Source organism: Gossypium arboreum, chromosome 5 (assembly GCF_025698485.1).
Source record: "Gossypium arboreum isolate Shixiya-1 chromosome 5, ASM2569848v2, whole genome shotgun sequence".
In the NCBI taxonomy this organism is placed as follows: domain Eukaryota; kingdom Viridiplantae; phylum Streptophyta; class Magnoliopsida; order Malvales; family Malvaceae; genus Gossypium; species Gossypium arboreum.
In genome coordinates, this window is record NC_069074.1 from 10,170,745 (window position 1) to 10,189,270 (window position 18,526).

General features: G+C 31.1%; 3 protein-coding genes and 1 non-coding gene across 7 annotated transcripts; all 4 read left to right on the forward strand.

Annotated features, from left to right (window-relative positions):
- Positions 1-4,281: 4,281 nt before the first annotated feature.
- Positions 4,282-8,222, forward strand: LOC108453628 (uncharacterized). Of its 3 annotated transcripts, XM_017751852.2 has the most exons (7): positions 4,282-4,597; positions 4,728-4,794; positions 6,592-6,848; positions 7,042-7,132; positions 7,735-7,801; positions 7,880-7,964; positions 8,062-8,222. In XM_017751852.2, the coding sequence occupies exons 2-6, from the start codon at positions 4,790-4,792 to the stop codon at positions 7,931-7,933; spliced, it is 474 nt and encodes a 157-aa protein (XP_017607341.1). In that variant the 5' UTR covers positions 4,282-4,597; positions 4,728-4,789; the 3' UTR covers positions 7,934-7,964; positions 8,062-8,222. The 3 variants fall into 3 exon arrangements, with proteins under 3 accessions (XP_017607341.1, XP_052884406.1, XP_017607340.1); XM_053028446.1 differs by having other exon boundaries at positions 6,587-6,848; positions 7,880-8,222; XM_017751851.2 differs by having other exon boundaries at positions 7,880-8,222.
- On the forward strand, positions 7,990-10,128 carry LOC108453627 (26.5 kDa heat shock protein, mitochondrial). 2 transcript variants are annotated; one of them, XM_017751849.2, is made up of 2 exons: positions 7,990-9,501; positions 9,602-10,128. In XM_017751849.2, the coding sequence occupies exons 1-2, from the start codon at positions 9,201-9,203 to the stop codon at positions 10,012-10,014; spliced, it is 714 nt and encodes a 237-aa protein (XP_017607338.1). In that variant the 5' UTR covers positions 7,990-9,200; the 3' UTR covers positions 10,015-10,128. The 2 variants fall into 2 exon arrangements, with proteins under 2 accessions (XP_017607338.1, XP_052884405.1); XM_053028445.1 differs by having other exon boundaries at positions 8,973-9,498.
- Positions 10,129-11,619: 1,491 nt separating this feature from the next.
- On the forward strand, positions 11,620-12,754 carry LOC108452119 (uncharacterized). Its single transcript, XR_008283128.1, has 2 exons — positions 11,620-11,761; positions 12,543-12,754. It is a non-coding gene; the product is annotated as an uncharacterized LOC108452119 (transcript).
- A 2,214-nt stretch (positions 12,755-14,968) lies between these two features.
- On the forward strand, positions 14,969-16,848 carry LOC108450449 (uncharacterized). The gene is made up of 3 exons (XM_017748079.2): positions 14,969-15,916; positions 16,038-16,210; positions 16,422-16,848. The coding sequence occupies exons 1-3, from the start codon at positions 15,395-15,397 to the stop codon at positions 16,498-16,500; spliced, it is 774 nt and encodes a 257-aa protein (XP_017603568.1). The 5' UTR covers positions 14,969-15,394; the 3' UTR covers positions 16,501-16,848.
- Positions 16,849-18,526: the final 1,678 nt, after the last annotated feature.

An 18,526-nucleotide genomic window follows, 5' to 3' on the forward strand; every position in this document is an offset into this window, starting at 1 on the left:
ACATGGCATACACATGTATTGTTGTGTAAATGACATGTCGGCATTTAATTAATCTTTTTAAATTTAAAATTATTAAAAATATTTTTATAATATATATTTATTTTAATTTTAATTTTAAAAATTTTAAAATTAATTAAATACTTATATGTCATCCACGTGGCAACCCACAAGTTTGTCATATAAGTAAAGTTTCAAAACGTTAATATTTTCTATCTATTTTAGAGTGATTTGACAAAACTAATCCAAGTTTAACGATTAAAAGAGACGAATGATTAAATAAAATGCTGAAATAATTTTTTAATAAAATTAGAGAACCAAATAAGTTATTATCTATATAATTAATTAAAAATTTGAAGTTTAGAGATAAATTAAAAGATATATTAATAATTTGAATCGTTATTCCAATCATACATTAGTGAAAATATTATATTCAATTGAAAAATAAATCAAATTTGCTAAGCTTGACAAGCAAAAACATATTATATTTGATTGTAATAAATGCCTTAATTTAGGTAAGATAGTGTTTGTAAATTTATCTAATAATTAAATTTAAGTATAATTGTTTGTAATTACATAATAATTTATGTTTAGTTAGCTATTGTAATTAGTAGGTTTCACTGAATTTTGTGTAATTGAAATGTCTCAATTACACCTTCCAAATTTTAGGGATGTGAGAATTGAAATAATCACGCAAGCAATTACACTAGAGTCAATTTTAAAAGTTATTTTAATACAAATTATAAAAAATTTAATGTATGCATGAATATGTATGGGTGTTCAAAATGGTTATGATAAAAAATTCATACGTTATAAATTCAAAAAATTATATTACAAAAATAATTTGTGTATTTTATAAAATTATAACGAAAAATTATATTATTTAAATCTTAAAAATAATTAAAGTTATATCCAAAAAATTATTATAAAATAATTTACATATTATAAAAATGTTATAATATATTTATTTATAGAAATTTCGATAAAAAGTATAGACATAATTTATTTATACGTTTATGCTTTATATTGTAAAAACTTGTAAAAATAATATACGTATTCATAAAAAAAATATTATATTTTTTACCACTACTTATTTATAGAAAAACTTATGAAAAAATTATATTATTTGTAAGAAGCGTTACAAAATTTATTAGACAATTTATAAAACCTTGTTTATAAAAGTTATATAATATAAATTTTATATTATTTTTACTAGGTTTACGTACTATAAAAGAATATAATCTAGCATAAGTCTTTCTCCAATTTATTTGACCATTAGTGTTTATCCAAATTAAGTTTATATAAATATTTATAACTAAAACTATGAATTATTTGGACAATGAACCCAATTATTATAAAGTCAATGCTAATTATGCAAATACAAAAGATTTTATTGTACTATATCATGGAGGCATAAATGTAATACCAGTTGAGAGAATGGTACCAAACACAAACATCAAAGATAGCTTGTGAATTAATATTTTTAAAAATATATAAATTGTATAACTATATAATTGTAAATTGTACTATAAAATAAGACATAAATAATTACGATATAGTTACACATTGTCAACCAAATACGCCTAAAGAATTACAATTTTTGTAACTACAAAATTAATAATTATATTTTCAATCAATTATTTTGTGTTTCACAAACAAACCCTAAATTTTACGCTAATATTTTTTAATTATTGAAATTGATGAATAAAATTGTCAAAAATAAGCGTCTAAGTGTTTGGTTGGATTGTGGCCCATCATTATGATAGTGAATTTATTGGTTTTGATTATTTAAATGTTTCTATTCAATTGCAGGGCAATTGTTATTTGCTAGCATATTCGCTATGCCAACTATAATTTTCTATATTTTAATGGAATATTTGATAAAATATTAATTAGATTTAATAAAGACTAAACAATTAAAATGCGGAATATCAACTTTAATTTTATGTAATTATGCACATTAAATTTTAATTTTAGTCTAAATGTATATATAAAATTCTGATTTTTAATAAACAGTAACATTAAAATAAATGAATACATCAATTCATTTTCATATTAGATAAGTATAATTATTTGTATATGTAATATGTAAATGTAAAATAATAGTTATAACGATAATGGTGTTAAGTATTTACAAAACCTAAACAAAATTAAATTTTATGTATAACTTTATACATTAAACAAAAATTAATGAAGAAGGCAATAAGCAACATTTCTAAAAATGAAATATTAATAAATATTTATATTGCTGCAAGGCCCACATTAACACGGGCCTCTCTTTTTCGTTTTGGATGAGTAGTCCAATAAGGCTTTAATATTTTAAAGAATACAATGTTAGGTTAGTTTTGAATTTGATGTGTTATTGTTGTAATATCTCGATTTAAATTTATTTGAATTTAATGATTCTATATTCTATCCTTGTGTCAATTTTTGACACATAACTTGTTAATTGCATTTTTTTAATTTACTTTTTTCGTAGTTAATTTAGAATTGCAATAATTAAATATTTTGTGTTTTTAAAATATTAACGGTATTTTTCTTTAAAAATTATAAATATAAATATATTAGAATTACAAAATAAAATTAAATTATTTCAACATAAAATTTATAAAAAATATTTAAATTAAAACTTATATATATATATATATATATATATACTACCATTCAAATTTAATATTCACAAATAGAGAACTGTCATTGCATATGGAGAAGTAAAATCTTACTATATTTTATTCGCTTAAATAAAACTATGGTGTGTGAGTCATGATGTGACAGTAATTTATTGTTAATAGCGTGTGAGTTATAGTTTTTTTAATTTTTAATTTTTATTTTTATTGATTGAGTATTAATTTAATTGGTATTGATATTGTTGTTAATATGGGAGCATATGAGTTTATATAAAAAATATAATAAAACCTATTATGAGATTAAGGCTCTATTTATTTCACTGAAAATAGTTTTGGAAAATAATTTCTAGAAAATAATTCATTTCTTTGGTAAAACTAATATTTTCCAAGATTTAGATGAATCATGTAAAATATTTTTTATTATTTGGCGGATTTCTTAAAATATTTTTAAAATTTGTTTTCAATGAAGCAAACATACATTTGAGATTTTATTATCTTTTCATTGTTTAATTGAATATATTTCATAAAGTTTGTTTATATTTTAATTAATCATGTTTTAGTTTTAATTAATCTTAATTTACTTAATTAAGCTTAATTGTTTTTTTACCTTAATTAAGCTTAATTGTTAATTTCATACATTAGGAATATAAATTTATATTTAATTAAGTTGAAAGTGGTAAATATTTATTTTGAATATTATTTGGGTGAGTAAGTTGAAAAATAATTTAATTTGATAAAAAAGGACCAAATTATAAAACTTATAAATTTTCAATTCTAAGGGTTTGAGTAGTAAAATTTGAAACATTGATGTAGTAACTAAATTATATGATTATGAAATATGAAAATTGGGACAGTTGAGCATAAAATAGTAAAGTTTGAAACTATATAGGGTTAAATAGTAAAGATTTCAAAACTTGAGTTTTAGGACTAATTTACATTATTTGAGAATTTACAAATTTGAAAAATAGAATATGAAAGTTTAATTGTTCAAAAATCAAATACTATTTTTGGAAAATTTGACAATTTTAGTGGAAGGATTAAATTAAAAATCTAGAAATTTTAAAAAAGTGATTGTTTTACAAAATTGTACAAAACAAGGTTTAAGACTGAATTGTATAATAAGAAAATATGATTTTGAGGAATTAAACTGTAGACTAGAAAAAATTTGGATTTTAAGAACTAAATCGTAAAAATTATAAAATTAGAATATAAGGGATTGTTTCCCTCCACAGTGAAAGGAGCTTCCTTTCTGTTGCTCTGAATGCTTCCCTTTTTGTTTCTTCGACAGTAGAAATAGTAAACAAAGCCTTATCAGATTGAAAAATGTCTTACGAACAAAATTTGGTAAGACATTTTCCTTAAAAAGAATCTTGATTTTATCTCTTTTTGGAGAATGATTTCTTTTGATAATTCATTTTTACCAAATAAATATAGTAAAATAATAAAAATATTTTACATGCAAAGAAGCAAACCTTAATGTCTAAAAAATATGATAATTTTATTTTCATTTTTGTTTTATTTCATAAATTCTCAATTTAGTTAATTACTTATTATTTTATCAATTTGAGAAAAGATAATTTTTAAGATAAATTTTAAATAATAGCATAGAAATAACAATCAGTTTTTAAGGTTTTCTTTTAATATTTAAAAAGGTCCACCAAAAACAAAATATGGAACTTTGTATCTTGTTGACTTATTACCAAAAAAAAAAAAAAGAAGAAGAAAGGTTAAAAGGAACACTTCAGCACAAGGAAAGCTTAAACAAAACTCTTTGGTCTATGTAAGCTCTGCTTTTCTTCTCAACTTTTTTTTTTCTTTTAATCCTTCAAATTGGCCAAGTTGCTGGAAAAGAAAGACTGAGAAGAAGAACAATAATAAAAGAGGAAAAATAAGACTTAAAAAGGCATCATCAGTGAAATTTTTCGAGCAACTAGAGACGCTGAATAAAACAAAGAAAACCCAAATTGACACAGGTAAATTTGTTTTCTTTCCCAAGAAGAATCAACCAATATATATATATATTGTTATGCCTATTTGGTTTTTGTTCCATTTCCATAAATTTGATTAACTGTTGTTTCCTCAATGTTTGGTCTTTCATTTCAGGAAATCAGATTCCATTGAATTGCAGATCTCTTTTAGCTTTTGCTAGTTCTTGTTTTGTATATATGGGGTAAGTTTTCTGTTTTTCCCCCCTCTTACGATTTTGTTGTTTTACGTCGTTTTTATTGATTTTTTCCCCAGTTGCTTAGGGAAATTTTATTCCTCTCATTTTTTTTATGTTTTGAATTTACCATTTACTTGTAAACATTTTGATGGGAAGTACTGATACCCACTCAATTCGGACATAAGCTTCATCCTAACCCCTTTTTACTTTAGGAATTGCATGCTCATTTGGTTCTTTAATTATGATCATAAATTTTTGTTGTAGCACTTGGTTCTGCAAACCACTAGGGTTTTGTTTGAAACTAAATACGAAAGTCCATTTAGTTTTTGATGGATATGGCCAAAAAGTGTATGCGCTTCTTTATTAGCATTGGTAATTTGTGAAAATTTGCAATGTTGTCTAGGGGTTTTATTTTAGTGGATAACTTTTCTTTTATTGAGTGAACATGAATGATTTTTTATTGAGGTTGATAAGATACGGCAACATAAGGACTTCAGAATGCCCTACCACTTTTTCCAGTTTCATATGTGTTAGAAGTATTGAGTCCATTATCGAAGGATGTTTATCTTGGTAACCCCGCTGCAATGCTGGGCATCAATTTTCAAGGTCAATGAATGGTTCCAGTCATAGTTTTGATTGGTTTAGTTTTCAGATAAACTGCCAGCACTTACTTCTTTAGGGAGCATTTATTGTAGGTTTTATACCTACTTAACTTTGTTCCAAGAAGTTAGTTTTGATGAAATAATGCGACCAATACCTCTGCTTAGTAATAGATTTGTACCGTGGATCACCTTTGAATATTTTTGGTCAAGGGCTAACATGGACTTGAGTTCTGTAAGGAAACATTAGACTGGAATGTTTTTAGTCAAGTTGGTCTGAGATGGAGTACATGGATTGTGAGTTCACAAAAGAAAGAATGTTAAAGGAGCAACTATAAAAAATGGAGAGCAAAACCTATTGCAAATTGAACAGATACTTTGGCCCAGTCATGTCAAATGATGATGGCATCAATCGAGAAGTCAACCAAAGGAGCCACAAGTACAATTGCTAAAATGAAGAAGTGCTTTAGAAGTTACATATGCAACATACTTCTTAAGATCAAGTGAAACTTCTACAAGGCATCTTAAAGATCAACATTGCTTTGTGATAGCTACTGTTGGGTTTTCAATTATTGATATGTACAAAAAAAAGTTATTGTGGCTGATATGAGAATTCTTTGGTCGGCATTTGGATATGCAAAAACGTTAGGACTAGCAAATGGACACAGTCAGAACAGATTTGGATGGCACCAATATGGGTTAACATGAGAGACATGTTTTAAATTAGTTTGAACATTTGAGATAAAATGCTTATCAATGCTTTTTGTTAGGTTATGTGATTTAATGGAGAGTACTCATTAAGAAAAAGGTAGATTGAGATCAACTAGTACATCTGTGGAAACCATTGAAAAGGACTTTGCTATTATTTTACCTGGGATGTTAGTCCTAAACAGAACAAAATGGTGAAATTTTACTCTACACCATGGGAGAAGGCTTTATTGTTGTTATTGTTCTATGTACTTTTTGGCTATTTAAGGTGGTGCTCTGATTCCTATGAACTCTTAGCAAGTTTTGTCATTTTGAAAGAGAGTCTTGCCAAGATGTTTATTGTACTTGGCATAAGTTCAATGTGTCTCTCTGAATTTATGTGAATATTATCTTGTGTCTAACTAATGAACTTTCTATCATGATATTAGGCTCAACTTTGGAGTTTTTGGTATGGTACTAATCATTTATATGATTATCCGTGATTGTAACAGAGCAGTGGTTGTCTAGGATGCTGTGCGAGGCCCATTTTCAATCCCTTGGTGAATGAGTCATCAAAAGGATTAAAATTTCAAGGACAGACAGTGAGTAAACCCAATATATCAGAAGGTTTCTGGACCACTAGCACTTGTGATATGGATAACAGTGCCGTGCAGTCACAGGGAAGCATCTCCTCAATCAGCACAAGCAACCAGACACTTGATCCAAATGGCAATGCTGCAAGTGCTAATGGCCCCTCCGAATTTGTAAATCATGGCAAGTTCTCTGTTCTTAAGTTTCTTTGGTTGGTAGTTAAAAAACAAAGGGTTACCTTGGTTGGTGTTGGACTAATATATCTGACATCTGGATACCGCCTATCTGGAATCTAGATAGTCCGGTTCAGACCACTTTTGGCACTAAACAAGATAATGCTCCGTTTTCTCCAACTCACTGCTGCTCTTGGATGCAGGCCTTATTCACTGGAACCAGACTAGGCAGCGGTGGGTAGGAAACAAGAAGTCTGAAAATCAGCCTCAGCAGGCTCGAGAACCGAAACTAAAGTGAGTTGTTATCAGAATGTATTAAATTAGTGTTTTTTTAAATTCCCATAGTTTTAAGATCTTCAAGTTCTATTCTTCCTATGAATTCTCTTCCATTTGCTATCAAACCTTTACCTATGTGGGGCTGGCTGTGTGAATCATATTTTGTCACTATGCTCTATTTGCGACCATAAAATTGAGGTCCCTTTTTAAATTTACTGTCTATGACATCTTTGGTCTTTCTGTTCACTAGTTGACATTGGATTTCTCCATTAGTTCACTTTGTTTTCCACGTGTGTTGATATTTATTTGCCTAGTATTCATTTCCATAGCTCATAAGATTTGAAGATTAAAGAGAAGGAAAACAAAAAAGGTTAATGCGTGTATGTCAATAATTCATAATGCTTCCATTATTTTTCGGTTTCTTAAGACTTGTGTCTAGCATCCTGGTTTTAGCAAAAATCCAGATGCTTGCCATTGTAGAATCTGTATCTTAGGTTATTACCTTGAAACAGAATTTTGTGTATAGTGAGGGAAAATCACTTTTGGGATATAAGCCCTAATCATTTAGGAACTTACCTTTCTAATTGGCTCTGCATGGTTAAACGATTCTGGCTTTGCAGTTGGAATGCAACTTATGAAAGTTTACTTGGAAGCAACAAGCTGTTCCCTCAGCCTATTCCTCTTTGTGTAAGTCCCAACTCCACCGCACTCATATAATCATAAAGTGCTTGCTTACCTGATTTGCATTCTCCTGAAATTTGACAGGAAATGATAGATTTTCTTGTGGATGTCTGGGAGCAAGAAGGATTGTATGACTGAGCAACAGAATAAAAACTGCATTTGGAAGATGGTTAGATATTAATATCAATCTTACTTGCTGTAACATTTTTATTGGTCCCATAGGGAAAACGCACTAGAGCTTAGCCTTGCTTGTATGTCTATTGTAGCAATTGCAGGTCTTGCTTACCTGCGGTTTCCCATGTTATGGTTTTTTTTCCACCAACTGAATGGACCTTTTTGAACGTGCCATTGTATTGCATTGGAACTAATCCAAAAAATTGCTGGCTGCCTCAGGTGTTTGAGACAGCAATTTGTTTTTTTCGCAAAATTTCTTCCATAGGTTAGTGATAAGCTGTGACCATATGTCCCATCAGAAAGTATTACGCTTTCATTAGTTTCAAAGGTCCAAGATATATAGCTAGTCCCTCAGGATCTTCGTGTTGGCTAGATTGGAATCTGAAGGACGAGAGACAAATCCAAAATTTATGTGATGTTTGGGGCGGGGTCAACTATTTATTCCAGGAAGTTTTTGAGTTGTTAATGCAATAACTATGGTCCTCCCTTTCACTAGCTAAGGATAAAACTTTACAGATTCATTTAGTCCAGGCAATGCCTCACCGTTCAGACCTTTCTCGCCTTTCAGAGACTGTTTCTTATTTTGTGAAAATTGTGTTAGTTGCCAAGGACCGGTGACTCGGTTTCTGTTAGTTGTGTGTGTGATTAGGATGAAATAATGGGAGCTTAAGCCCTATTTTACCTTTACTTAAATAGGGGCTATTGACTTAAATCTGGCCTGGATTACATACAAGCATTAGAAGCTATTTGCTAGAAATGAGATTCTCTAGGCAAGGCACTGATACTTTCATTAATTACCCAAGGGTATCACAGGGAGAGATTGTGGAAATAATTAAATACTGTTATCTAAATTTATCATTTTCCCAAAGGAAAAAAAAGGATAAAAAATATCTTACAAAGTGAGAAGGTAGAAAGCATCTGATGCCTTTTCCTCTGGAACACTCCACAAGAGTAACAGTTAATGTTTGAGAAGGTCCAGGAAAAATCCTCTCAACTGTCTATCAATTTGTTGATAGGATTGTCTCCACCACCTCCTAGAACCTCGCAGAACACTCTTCCAAACTCCAATCGTCCAACACACGTATAAGATTTGCCTTAAATTTCCTCCCTCAGCATCAAACACTTGGACACCAACAACAAAAGATAAAACAGGAAACAAAGAAAAGTACAACCATTCTAAGTTTGCCTGCGTAGCAGCTTGTAAACTCACCATCAATCTCTGCACCCAACAATGGCACTGGCTCGTTTGGCTTTGAGAAATTTGCAACTAAGGGTGTCATCTTCTTCATCATCTCTTTTGGGTCATAATGTTGGAGAGAGGAGCGTTGGTGGGTTGCAATGGCAAAGGTGGAATGATGAGATGCTGAAGAGGTTTATGGCAACAGCTACTGATAAGGACTCTGACGACAAAAAACAAGTATCCGTGTCAGATGGTGAAAAGAAATTCAGGCTTTTCCCTAGGAGGAAAAACAGGAGGAGTCTTTGGAATTGGAGGAATAAACAACATGATTATGCTCCTCCCCTTTATGGTGGTAAATCTCATGGATTTCAAGTTCCTGATTTAATCCTTAATTTTTTTTTCCTATCTTGTTCTCAGCTGACTATTTTTTTTTTCCTTTTTTGGTTCTTAAGAGTTATTCCCATCAGGCCTTGGGAATGCACTGTTGCAGGCGAGTGAGAACATAAACAGGCTATTCGACAGCCTCAACATGACACCATCCCAGTTGATTGGGCGCGTAAAAGAGCAAGATGACTGCTACAAACTGCATTACGACATGCCGGGGTTAACCAAAGAGGATGTAAAGATCACCATTGATGATGGGGTTCTAAACATAAAAGGGCAGCATAAGGAAGAAGAAGAACAAGGATCCGGCGATGAGTATTGGTCTGCCAGGAGCTATGGCTACTATAATACAAGCCTTGTGTTGCCTGATGATGCCAAAGTCGATGATATTAAGGCTGAGTTGAAGGATGGTGTGCTTTCTATCATCATCCCTAGAACTGAACAGCCCAAAAAGGATGTGAAGCAAGTTCCAATCAATTGATACCTTCATGTATGAACTTGCTTGCTTAGTATCTTTCTGTTTGCCATGCTGGGTGTTTTCGTATGAAACTGAAATGGGAAAATAAACAGTTTGAACATATGTTGCTAATAAAAATTTAACTGGTATTTTGTCTGATTTAAATTTTTATATTTAATGTACCAAATCAAATGTGATAATTATTAAAAAAATAAAATGATGTTATTATTATTAGTTTTTTGCCCAAAAAAAAAACATTCATGTATTAATTGAATAAATAAAGTACTGCAGTATCATCAACAAAGAAAAAACACCAATGAATCACTAAAGGTAAATAGGGTGCCTAATAAAATTAAAAGACCAGACATAAAATCAACTCTATCAATATTAGGCCAAATAGGCGAATATGACAAGCCATTATATTTTAAGATAAACACCAAAAAAGATGGTGGGTGATGAATCTAACCCTCCAAATACATTTCCACTGTAGCATGCTTAGCTGCCTAGTTCGCAGCTTCGTTAGCATTCCTTTTGATCTTTTAAATTAAAAAGTTGTTCCCTTGATTTTTTTGAAGTATTAAACCTCTTTAAAATTAGTTTCAGCTTCCACCTTCTCTCAGAATCTTTTTTCTTAGATTCTGAAAAAAGAATAAGAGAATCAAATTTCAAAAACACAAATCTCCCAATCTATTTTTAACACCAAGTTGGACCCCTTTAGTGACCGCCATAGCTTCTACAACCTCAACCTCATCCGCTGTCACCTTTTCAGCTGCTCCATCAAGAACCATTCCTCTACAATCTCTACAAATGACACCTACACCATATTTAACATCGAACATCCCATCGCAGTTAATCTTAACCATCTTTCAGGTGGTCTCAGTACCCTCCTGCTTTAAATCCCCCTCAATCGAATATTCATTTCTGACTGATATATATTGTTGAGTAGTAGATTTTATTTATTCTACAAATGACCCCATTAATATCTACATACTTACCATCAAGAGTAACCTCGCACTTCATTTTCTAAATAAACCCGCATATAAAAAATCATCCTAGTGGTAAGACCAAAATGATATTATTTTATTCACTAAAAGTCAATACATCAAACATAAATTTCAATTTCCTTTCTCCCAAGGGAAAAAAAAAATATGGATTAATGTTGTACATGTTAACCGAAAAAGAAAGAATATACGCTTGAAGTAGTAAAATTTAAATGTAATTTAAGAATAAAGAAATACTTTCAAGACAATAGTAAGAAATAAAGGAGTGATATAAGATTTTATAAGATTTTAAATTTAAAATTTAACTAAAATTATATAAAACTGTTTTATTTTTTTTTATTTTAAATTAAGATAAGAGGTAGGCTCAAATTGAAAAGAGAAGATGAATAACAATAATGAGTCCCGAAGCAGAAATTGAGCCACGCAGTTCAAGCCCATTACTATATATATTGATGGTTTTATCAATTTCAGACATTTGGCGTCGATACCTTAGAAATGGTAATGACCACCACTTTGTGTACTTCGTCTCCTTGGCGCCATCACTATTGTTTCACTTATTCCAATTCCAAAAGCTTCCATTCGGGTTCGCCTCAACAGTTGATCTTTCCCCGGAAGTTTGATCGCCATCGTCCCTCATTCCTTGTCCGCCTCCGGTCCAATTCCAAGACGCGCTCGCCACGTTGTCTTTCGGCTGGCCCCGGACCGCCTGACGCCGACCCGCCTCCTCCCCCAGGTTTCCACTGCCTTCTGAATCCGCTTTCTTATTTTTGGTAATTTTATTCATGCGTTTGAACTCAGATTAATTTGTTTGTATAAATAATTCTTCAAAATTTAGGCTTTGTCGACTAAAACAAAAACTATTCCTCTAATATGAGTACGGGATATGATCCTTCAAGCTTTTCAAATATGCACACATATCCATATTCAATACTCACAACCGAAATTGAGTGGACATACTATGCTGAAGACTCTTTTTGAGCAAGAGGAGGCCAAGGGCATGGGGAAATCGGAATGTTAGGTTAAGCCTAGGTTCCTTATGTTGATGTTCTGTCCTTCTAGTTTTAATTGCTTAGTTTTTCTTTCTGTGTTTTTTTTTCTTTCAATTGCAGATATATCAATGTAAATTCAAGCTTAGTGTAGACAAAGAGAGTGAAATTTTGTATAGGAAAAACATTGGCAAGGTTACTCTTTTTTATTGTTAAAAGAAAAAAGAATTCGTGGTGTAAAAAAAGAAATAAACAGAGAGAATCATAGTTTATAAATAGTATTTCAAGTTCCTCCAGAATGTAGTAATATTATTAAACAAAATAATATAATTGTTGAAACAAATAAGCATTAGTGCTTAATCTTGGACATCATCCATAAATGCAGAGACTAAAACCGACTGATGAGAAATTTTTGTTTTGACAATGGTAATGGAAAAGATTTGAATTAGAAGTACCCATATTTTCCCTTTGCATGTAATTGGCTGGATTTGACTCTTTCTTCCTTGCTTATTGCATTTGAAATTGCTTAGAAGGTGGCGTCTTATGATCTTTTTTCATGGAACAGAGTTTGCAGGAAAGTTATCAAAATTTCAAGATCAAGTGCGGATCTTCTTTGCTGTCCTTTTCTGGGTGTCTCTGTTCTTCTGGTCCTCTGCATGGGATGGGGGGAATTCTGGTAGACCAGATAAAGGGTCTCGATTTAGAAGATAACCTAGTAAGATTTTGATTCTATATACATGCATATATATACAAGAAATACATCATTAATATAGACAATGATATGTAATTGTGTTCTTCCATTTCCAATTGGTTTTGTGATGTTAAGGAAACATTTTCCTGTAACATCTTAGTGAATCAATTCCATATTTCTTTCACTTTCTAAGATCATAAAGTTGAGATGCCGGACAGTGTAATTAAAATAGTTAGGAAGGGGTAAATGTAGCTTGCTGCTGTTTGTAGTTTCCATTGTTGTTGTAGATTAACAGATTCATTGACTGCTTTTTATGTACCGTTATTTGTCAGCAAGAGTAGAAAAAATTGTCTCTTGTTGACGTGAGTGTTATTCTGCATTATTGGCACTCTTCATTTTCCCTTAAGAATCCCATCTGACTTCTTTTCTCTACAACATATTCAGATACACTGGCACGGCTCCTAAAAATATATGAAAGAACTTAATAAAAATTGAGCATACCTATGTCTGTTACGTATTGATATCCAATACTCGATCTTGAGTCCAGGTAACGTAGATGTTTCCACGTTGCTTACAAAATCAATCCCAATAATAGTTACTCTTATTATGTCTAATTAGACATCATAAGAGTGAGTTGCTACATGCGTAATCAGATGGCATTAATATGAAAATCTATTAGTCGTTTCTTGCTGCCGTTTATTGAATTTATAAATTTTATGTATATCAGGGCTATTGTTCCTTGAGTACATGGTGGAGATGCTAACCAATTAGATTATGATTGAGATTTTGCACAAAAGCTGTTATTCAAATAATATCAAGATCAACAATACTTTTTCAAGAAGCTGTATTTCAACATTACTCCCTTTTAATGCAGCTGTAGTCAGGTCAAATAGCTACGTACTTAACTGATATTATTTGGACCAGAGGTGAGTGTCTGATATGGATGGGCTTTTGACATGTTTATGCTTAGTTTCCTGAAAGATGTTCTAATATTTGGAGAATCATATCTATATATATTAGACATGCGTGCCTAGCAATAGTTATTTTAGAAATAAAAAAGGTATAGATAACATAGCTTTGTTATGTATGCAGCTTGTTTTGTACGTAGGACGAGGTATTCATATGATTAATTAGATTCAGAGAATTGATGTTTTGTTTCATGTTCAATTACAGCATTGTTAGGGGAGGAAGGGTTTAGTTGATTGTATTCTTGGGAGGTGGTCTAGGACTAGGAGTAATGGAAAATTTGGTGGTTCAAGTAGGTAGTAAGACTGCTTGAATTGGTCTCGTATTTTAGGGTTTATTAATGTAAAACCAGCTGAGTAATGTGAAATGAACAGAAGATTTGACAAATGGCCATTGTTTGTCTAACGTTGATGCATACGATGTAAGGGTAGACAAAAGTAGATTTGATATAAATCTATAAGAAATACCGTTGACGGCAATACTCTACAGCTTGGGCTCAAATTTGACCGTCGTTTTACTGTTTTGATATTAGTAAGAAAAAAAAATTTACATTTAAATGAAATTCAGATAGGATTAAATTGATCGGGTAAGAAAAAAAAAATCTTTGCCCAAATCTGACTCGTTTTTCGGATGGGGTGGTGAAACAAGTTAAAGATAGCGATCTGTTCGCGTGTGTTGTTATCTATGAAAAGCAAAGGGCACGCGTCGACATAGTTTTGGGCAAGGTAAGATGTCAAATGAATATGATGGTGATGGTGAAAGCAAACGAGGTGCGTCCATTTACTTTGATCCAAAATGCAATCGGAAAGCGGGTGTGGTAATGCGCCGCCCACAGTGTGCCTTGCCCACTCCTGGTGTTCCTGTAAGTCGGAAATCGATATGTATACCTATATCCATATTGCGATCATATTGGTATTATAAGCTATAATTATATCTAATATATTAGATGTCCGAATAAATTTGAGTGGATTAATGCTTCGTCTGTTATATAAATTTCATACGGCATATTATGATATTATTTTTTCTTGTTTTATGAATCTTGTCTCAGATTAATGGGAAGTTTAATTGTATGCTTAAGCAGGGAGCTTGGGATCAAGCACCTTGAATCAATTTTTACTTTTAAAACCTTTCGAGATAAAAATGAAGTATTTAAGGTACACGATTAAGTTTATTTAAGTAATAAAAAATAAGTTGAATTTTGGTATTTTATTTTAAATTTAATTATTTGTATTTGAATTGGATCTCAAACTTGGGTTTGTATTATATAAATAACAAACGAAAAGTTGACTAAATTCATGAATTAATTAAATGGTTTTGGACGTGTACAATAATAGCTCGATGATATTATTATTATCATCGTCATCAAAATAAAATTATCTTATCAAAGCATGCAGTATCAAGACATGGAAAAGTAAGTAGGGTTGTTGGGATGTTTGTCGTTTTTTAATGGATTGAGCTGATGCTTATCCGGTGGATCTGATCAAATAATACGCAGTTTCTTTATTCTTCTTCTTTAAATCCCAGTTAGCTATTTGCTGTTGTAAGCAGAGAAGTCTCCTCCTCTGACAAACCCAAACCCAAACCCTGTCAAATCTTCTTCTCACTTTGAAACAGATACTTGTATAAATCCTTACAAGAATCATATATATAGAATCTCTCACTTTATACTTCGTTACTTATTGCAAGAAAATATCAAATTTGGTTCGCTTGTAGAAATTTCCATATGGTTAGTTGGGTTTCTGATTCAAAAGAAAGAAAAAATGCTGCTGATGAGAAGCTTATCGACACCAATCTTAAATTCATGGTTATGTCACTCCAAAGACTGTTGTTCATCACCAGACCCCGATTTCCCCATTCTCCAAAGATCCGGATCAGTCTCTTTTTACACCCCAGCTTCCATTGATTACCATAAACATAAACAACTCAATCTCCCAAAACCAAGAAAAAAAGAGGGCAAACCCATGATACCAACACCGCACTCTCTCGACTTCCACAAACAAGCAGAGCAGGAAAGTGATGACCAAGAACAAGAGTCAGAACCCAAGTCTTGTTCCATCCGAACACTATTTTCAATTTCTGGGGTGGGAGAAAGAGTAGTGGATGATGATGAAGTTAGTAATGTGACGGATGGTGGTAGTATCTGCGGCCCTGGAGATGATTGTGGTGGCGGCGGCTCAGGGTTATTTGAGACTGACAGCACTGATGTTTACTACCAGAAAATGATTGAAGCAAATCCTGATAATCCGCTTTTTCTTGGGAATTATGCCAAGTTTTTGAAAGAGGTAAGGGATAAATTCTTAGGAAAGATAACTCTTGTTGGGTTCTTGATCTGACAAACAACTTCATCTGTCTGAATTGACATCTTGGTTTCATTGCATCGATTTACGTGTTGTTTGATTGCAGATTAGAGGGGATTTTGGCAGAGCTGAGGAGTACTGCGAGCGAGCAATTTTGGCAAATACTAATGATGGAAATGTTTTGTCGCTCTATGCTCATCTAATTTGGGAAAACCAAAAGGATGCTCATAGAGCCCAAACTTACTTTGATCAAGCTGTTCAGGCTTCCCCACATGACTGGTAAAATACCCCCCCCCCCAAGGCACCAATTTATCAAAAGAATATTTTATATGTTCTTGGCATCTAAATTCTATAAGATCCAAATAGACCAACTATTTGCCTGAAACTTTTGCAAGTTCCAAAGCACTTGATGGATTCTTTGAATTCAATCTATTCAACGCTCTTCTTCCATTGTTGGAACTCCTGAAACTTAACGTGTGATCATCTGCAGTTTTCTCCTGGCTTCATACGCAAAATTTCTTTGGGATGCAGAAGAAGAAGAAGAGCATAGCGGGCATGGTGACTGGTGAGAGTGGACAAGAAACTGATAACCATATACATCGTCCAGATTTCTGTCCTCGGCTTCCTCAACATCCATCCATAACCGCACCTTCTTAACTTATAAGTATCAATGTATGTTCAAAAACTGACTCGGTGGGAAATCCTATCCTACTCTCAAAGTGTGGGTTGTGAGTGTGGATAGCAGTATATATTCAATTCGGGTGTACAGGAGGTCTTTCTACACATTCATATGTCGAGAGCTAATGTATAGAACACGGTAGATGACAATCTCTTGTGTTGATTTTCCTCATTCACTGCATCTCGTAACAATAATTTTGCCTACATATATATAATAAGAAGTCATTTGTAAATATCAACACCTGGATTTAATCATCTGGCTTGCTCTTAAAGCTTTTATTACTCACTCAATCTTCATTTCCTGGACACCGTATGCTGTATCTTTCTTTCTTTCAACACAGAATATTGGGACTAAAACACGATAGATGACATCATAAATTGATGATTTAATATCTTTTGCTACATATTTGGAAGATGAAATATATTTTATACATAAAAAACGTTGGTTTGATTTTATTTTATTCGTCTTCACAACGTGGACCAAATCCAAATGTACTACACATTGGTAATTGCAGAGGACGCATGTCATTGATATCTTATAGTGGTTACTGCAATGCTTGTAATCATCTCAACTTTAGACCCATTTTATCCTTTTATCCATTTCTCACTACCTTTGTTCTGTTGTACGCAATTGCCTTTTTTCCATCTGATAACATTTATTTATTAATCACACCGATAATCATGTCTTTATCCTCGTCACCAGAAATTAAATTTTGGTTTGTTTTTGGGTAAGTATCATTAATGTTCGGTTTTTTTTTTTAATTTCTCAATGTATCCATTAGAGCGAGTCTAATGATTAATCATTCGTGTTCTGTAATTAAAAAAATATATGCTAATCACAAGCTTTAAAACTATTTTATACCTAATGCGAGGATCAAACTACTAATATTTTAGTTCGGTTAACAACTTAGTTATATCAAATTAAAATTTGGAGAATAATTGTTTAACCAAAAACAAATTATGTTAGTGAGATTTATTTTATGCTATTTGAATTTGAATAAATAAGAGTGTGAAATATAAATATATGCTTTAGGAGGAATATTTTTCATTTTATATGTTTTGTAATAGATCTAATTCTTCTATTACACTTTATATTTTGAGTAAGTTGTGGATTTAATACATATATATTTTTAATTTAGTTATTTTTAATTTTTTTATTTTTAGAATTTTAAACTCCTAACTAAATTATAGTTATTAAATTCATTAAGCTAAGTTTTGTTATTTTTAAAATTTGATGAGCAATGCTATGTTTGTTTTGTTATTTTTACATATTACTCTTAAAAAATCAGTTAATGGAATTAACAAATGTCATTTGTATTAAGATTGAAATTTTGAAATTTTAAAATTCAACAAATATAGTCACAAAGAATGATCCAATTGACGAGCATGGACTAAAATTATAACTTCACGTATAATACGGGACTAATGACATAATTTAACCAAACAAATTTAATTGCCACCCTTAGGAGTAAAATTTTAAAATTTAAAAATATATAAATTAAAATTGATCAAATTAAAATATAGGTATTAAATACACAACTTATACAAAAGCGTTTAATAACAAAGTTTAAACTTTGTAATTTTTGTAAGCTTTTGGTTTAGACCAAAATGGAAAAAAAAACATCTATTGCTCTGAAAAACCTAAAATCAATCTGAATCGATTATTTAGATTACATATGACATGTCAATTAAAAGTTATCTTTACTCAAAATTCAATTGAATTTTATTTATTTATTTTATAAATATTTTATATTTGAAACGGTGAAAATAATTTAAAAGATGTATATAAAAATATTTTCAAAAACATCATATTAAAATTATTGATTTTTATTTACTTAAAAATTATTGTTTTAAATAATATTATTGAAAAAATATTTCAAGATTTGGGTAAACTACATCTATGGTGACTATATTATT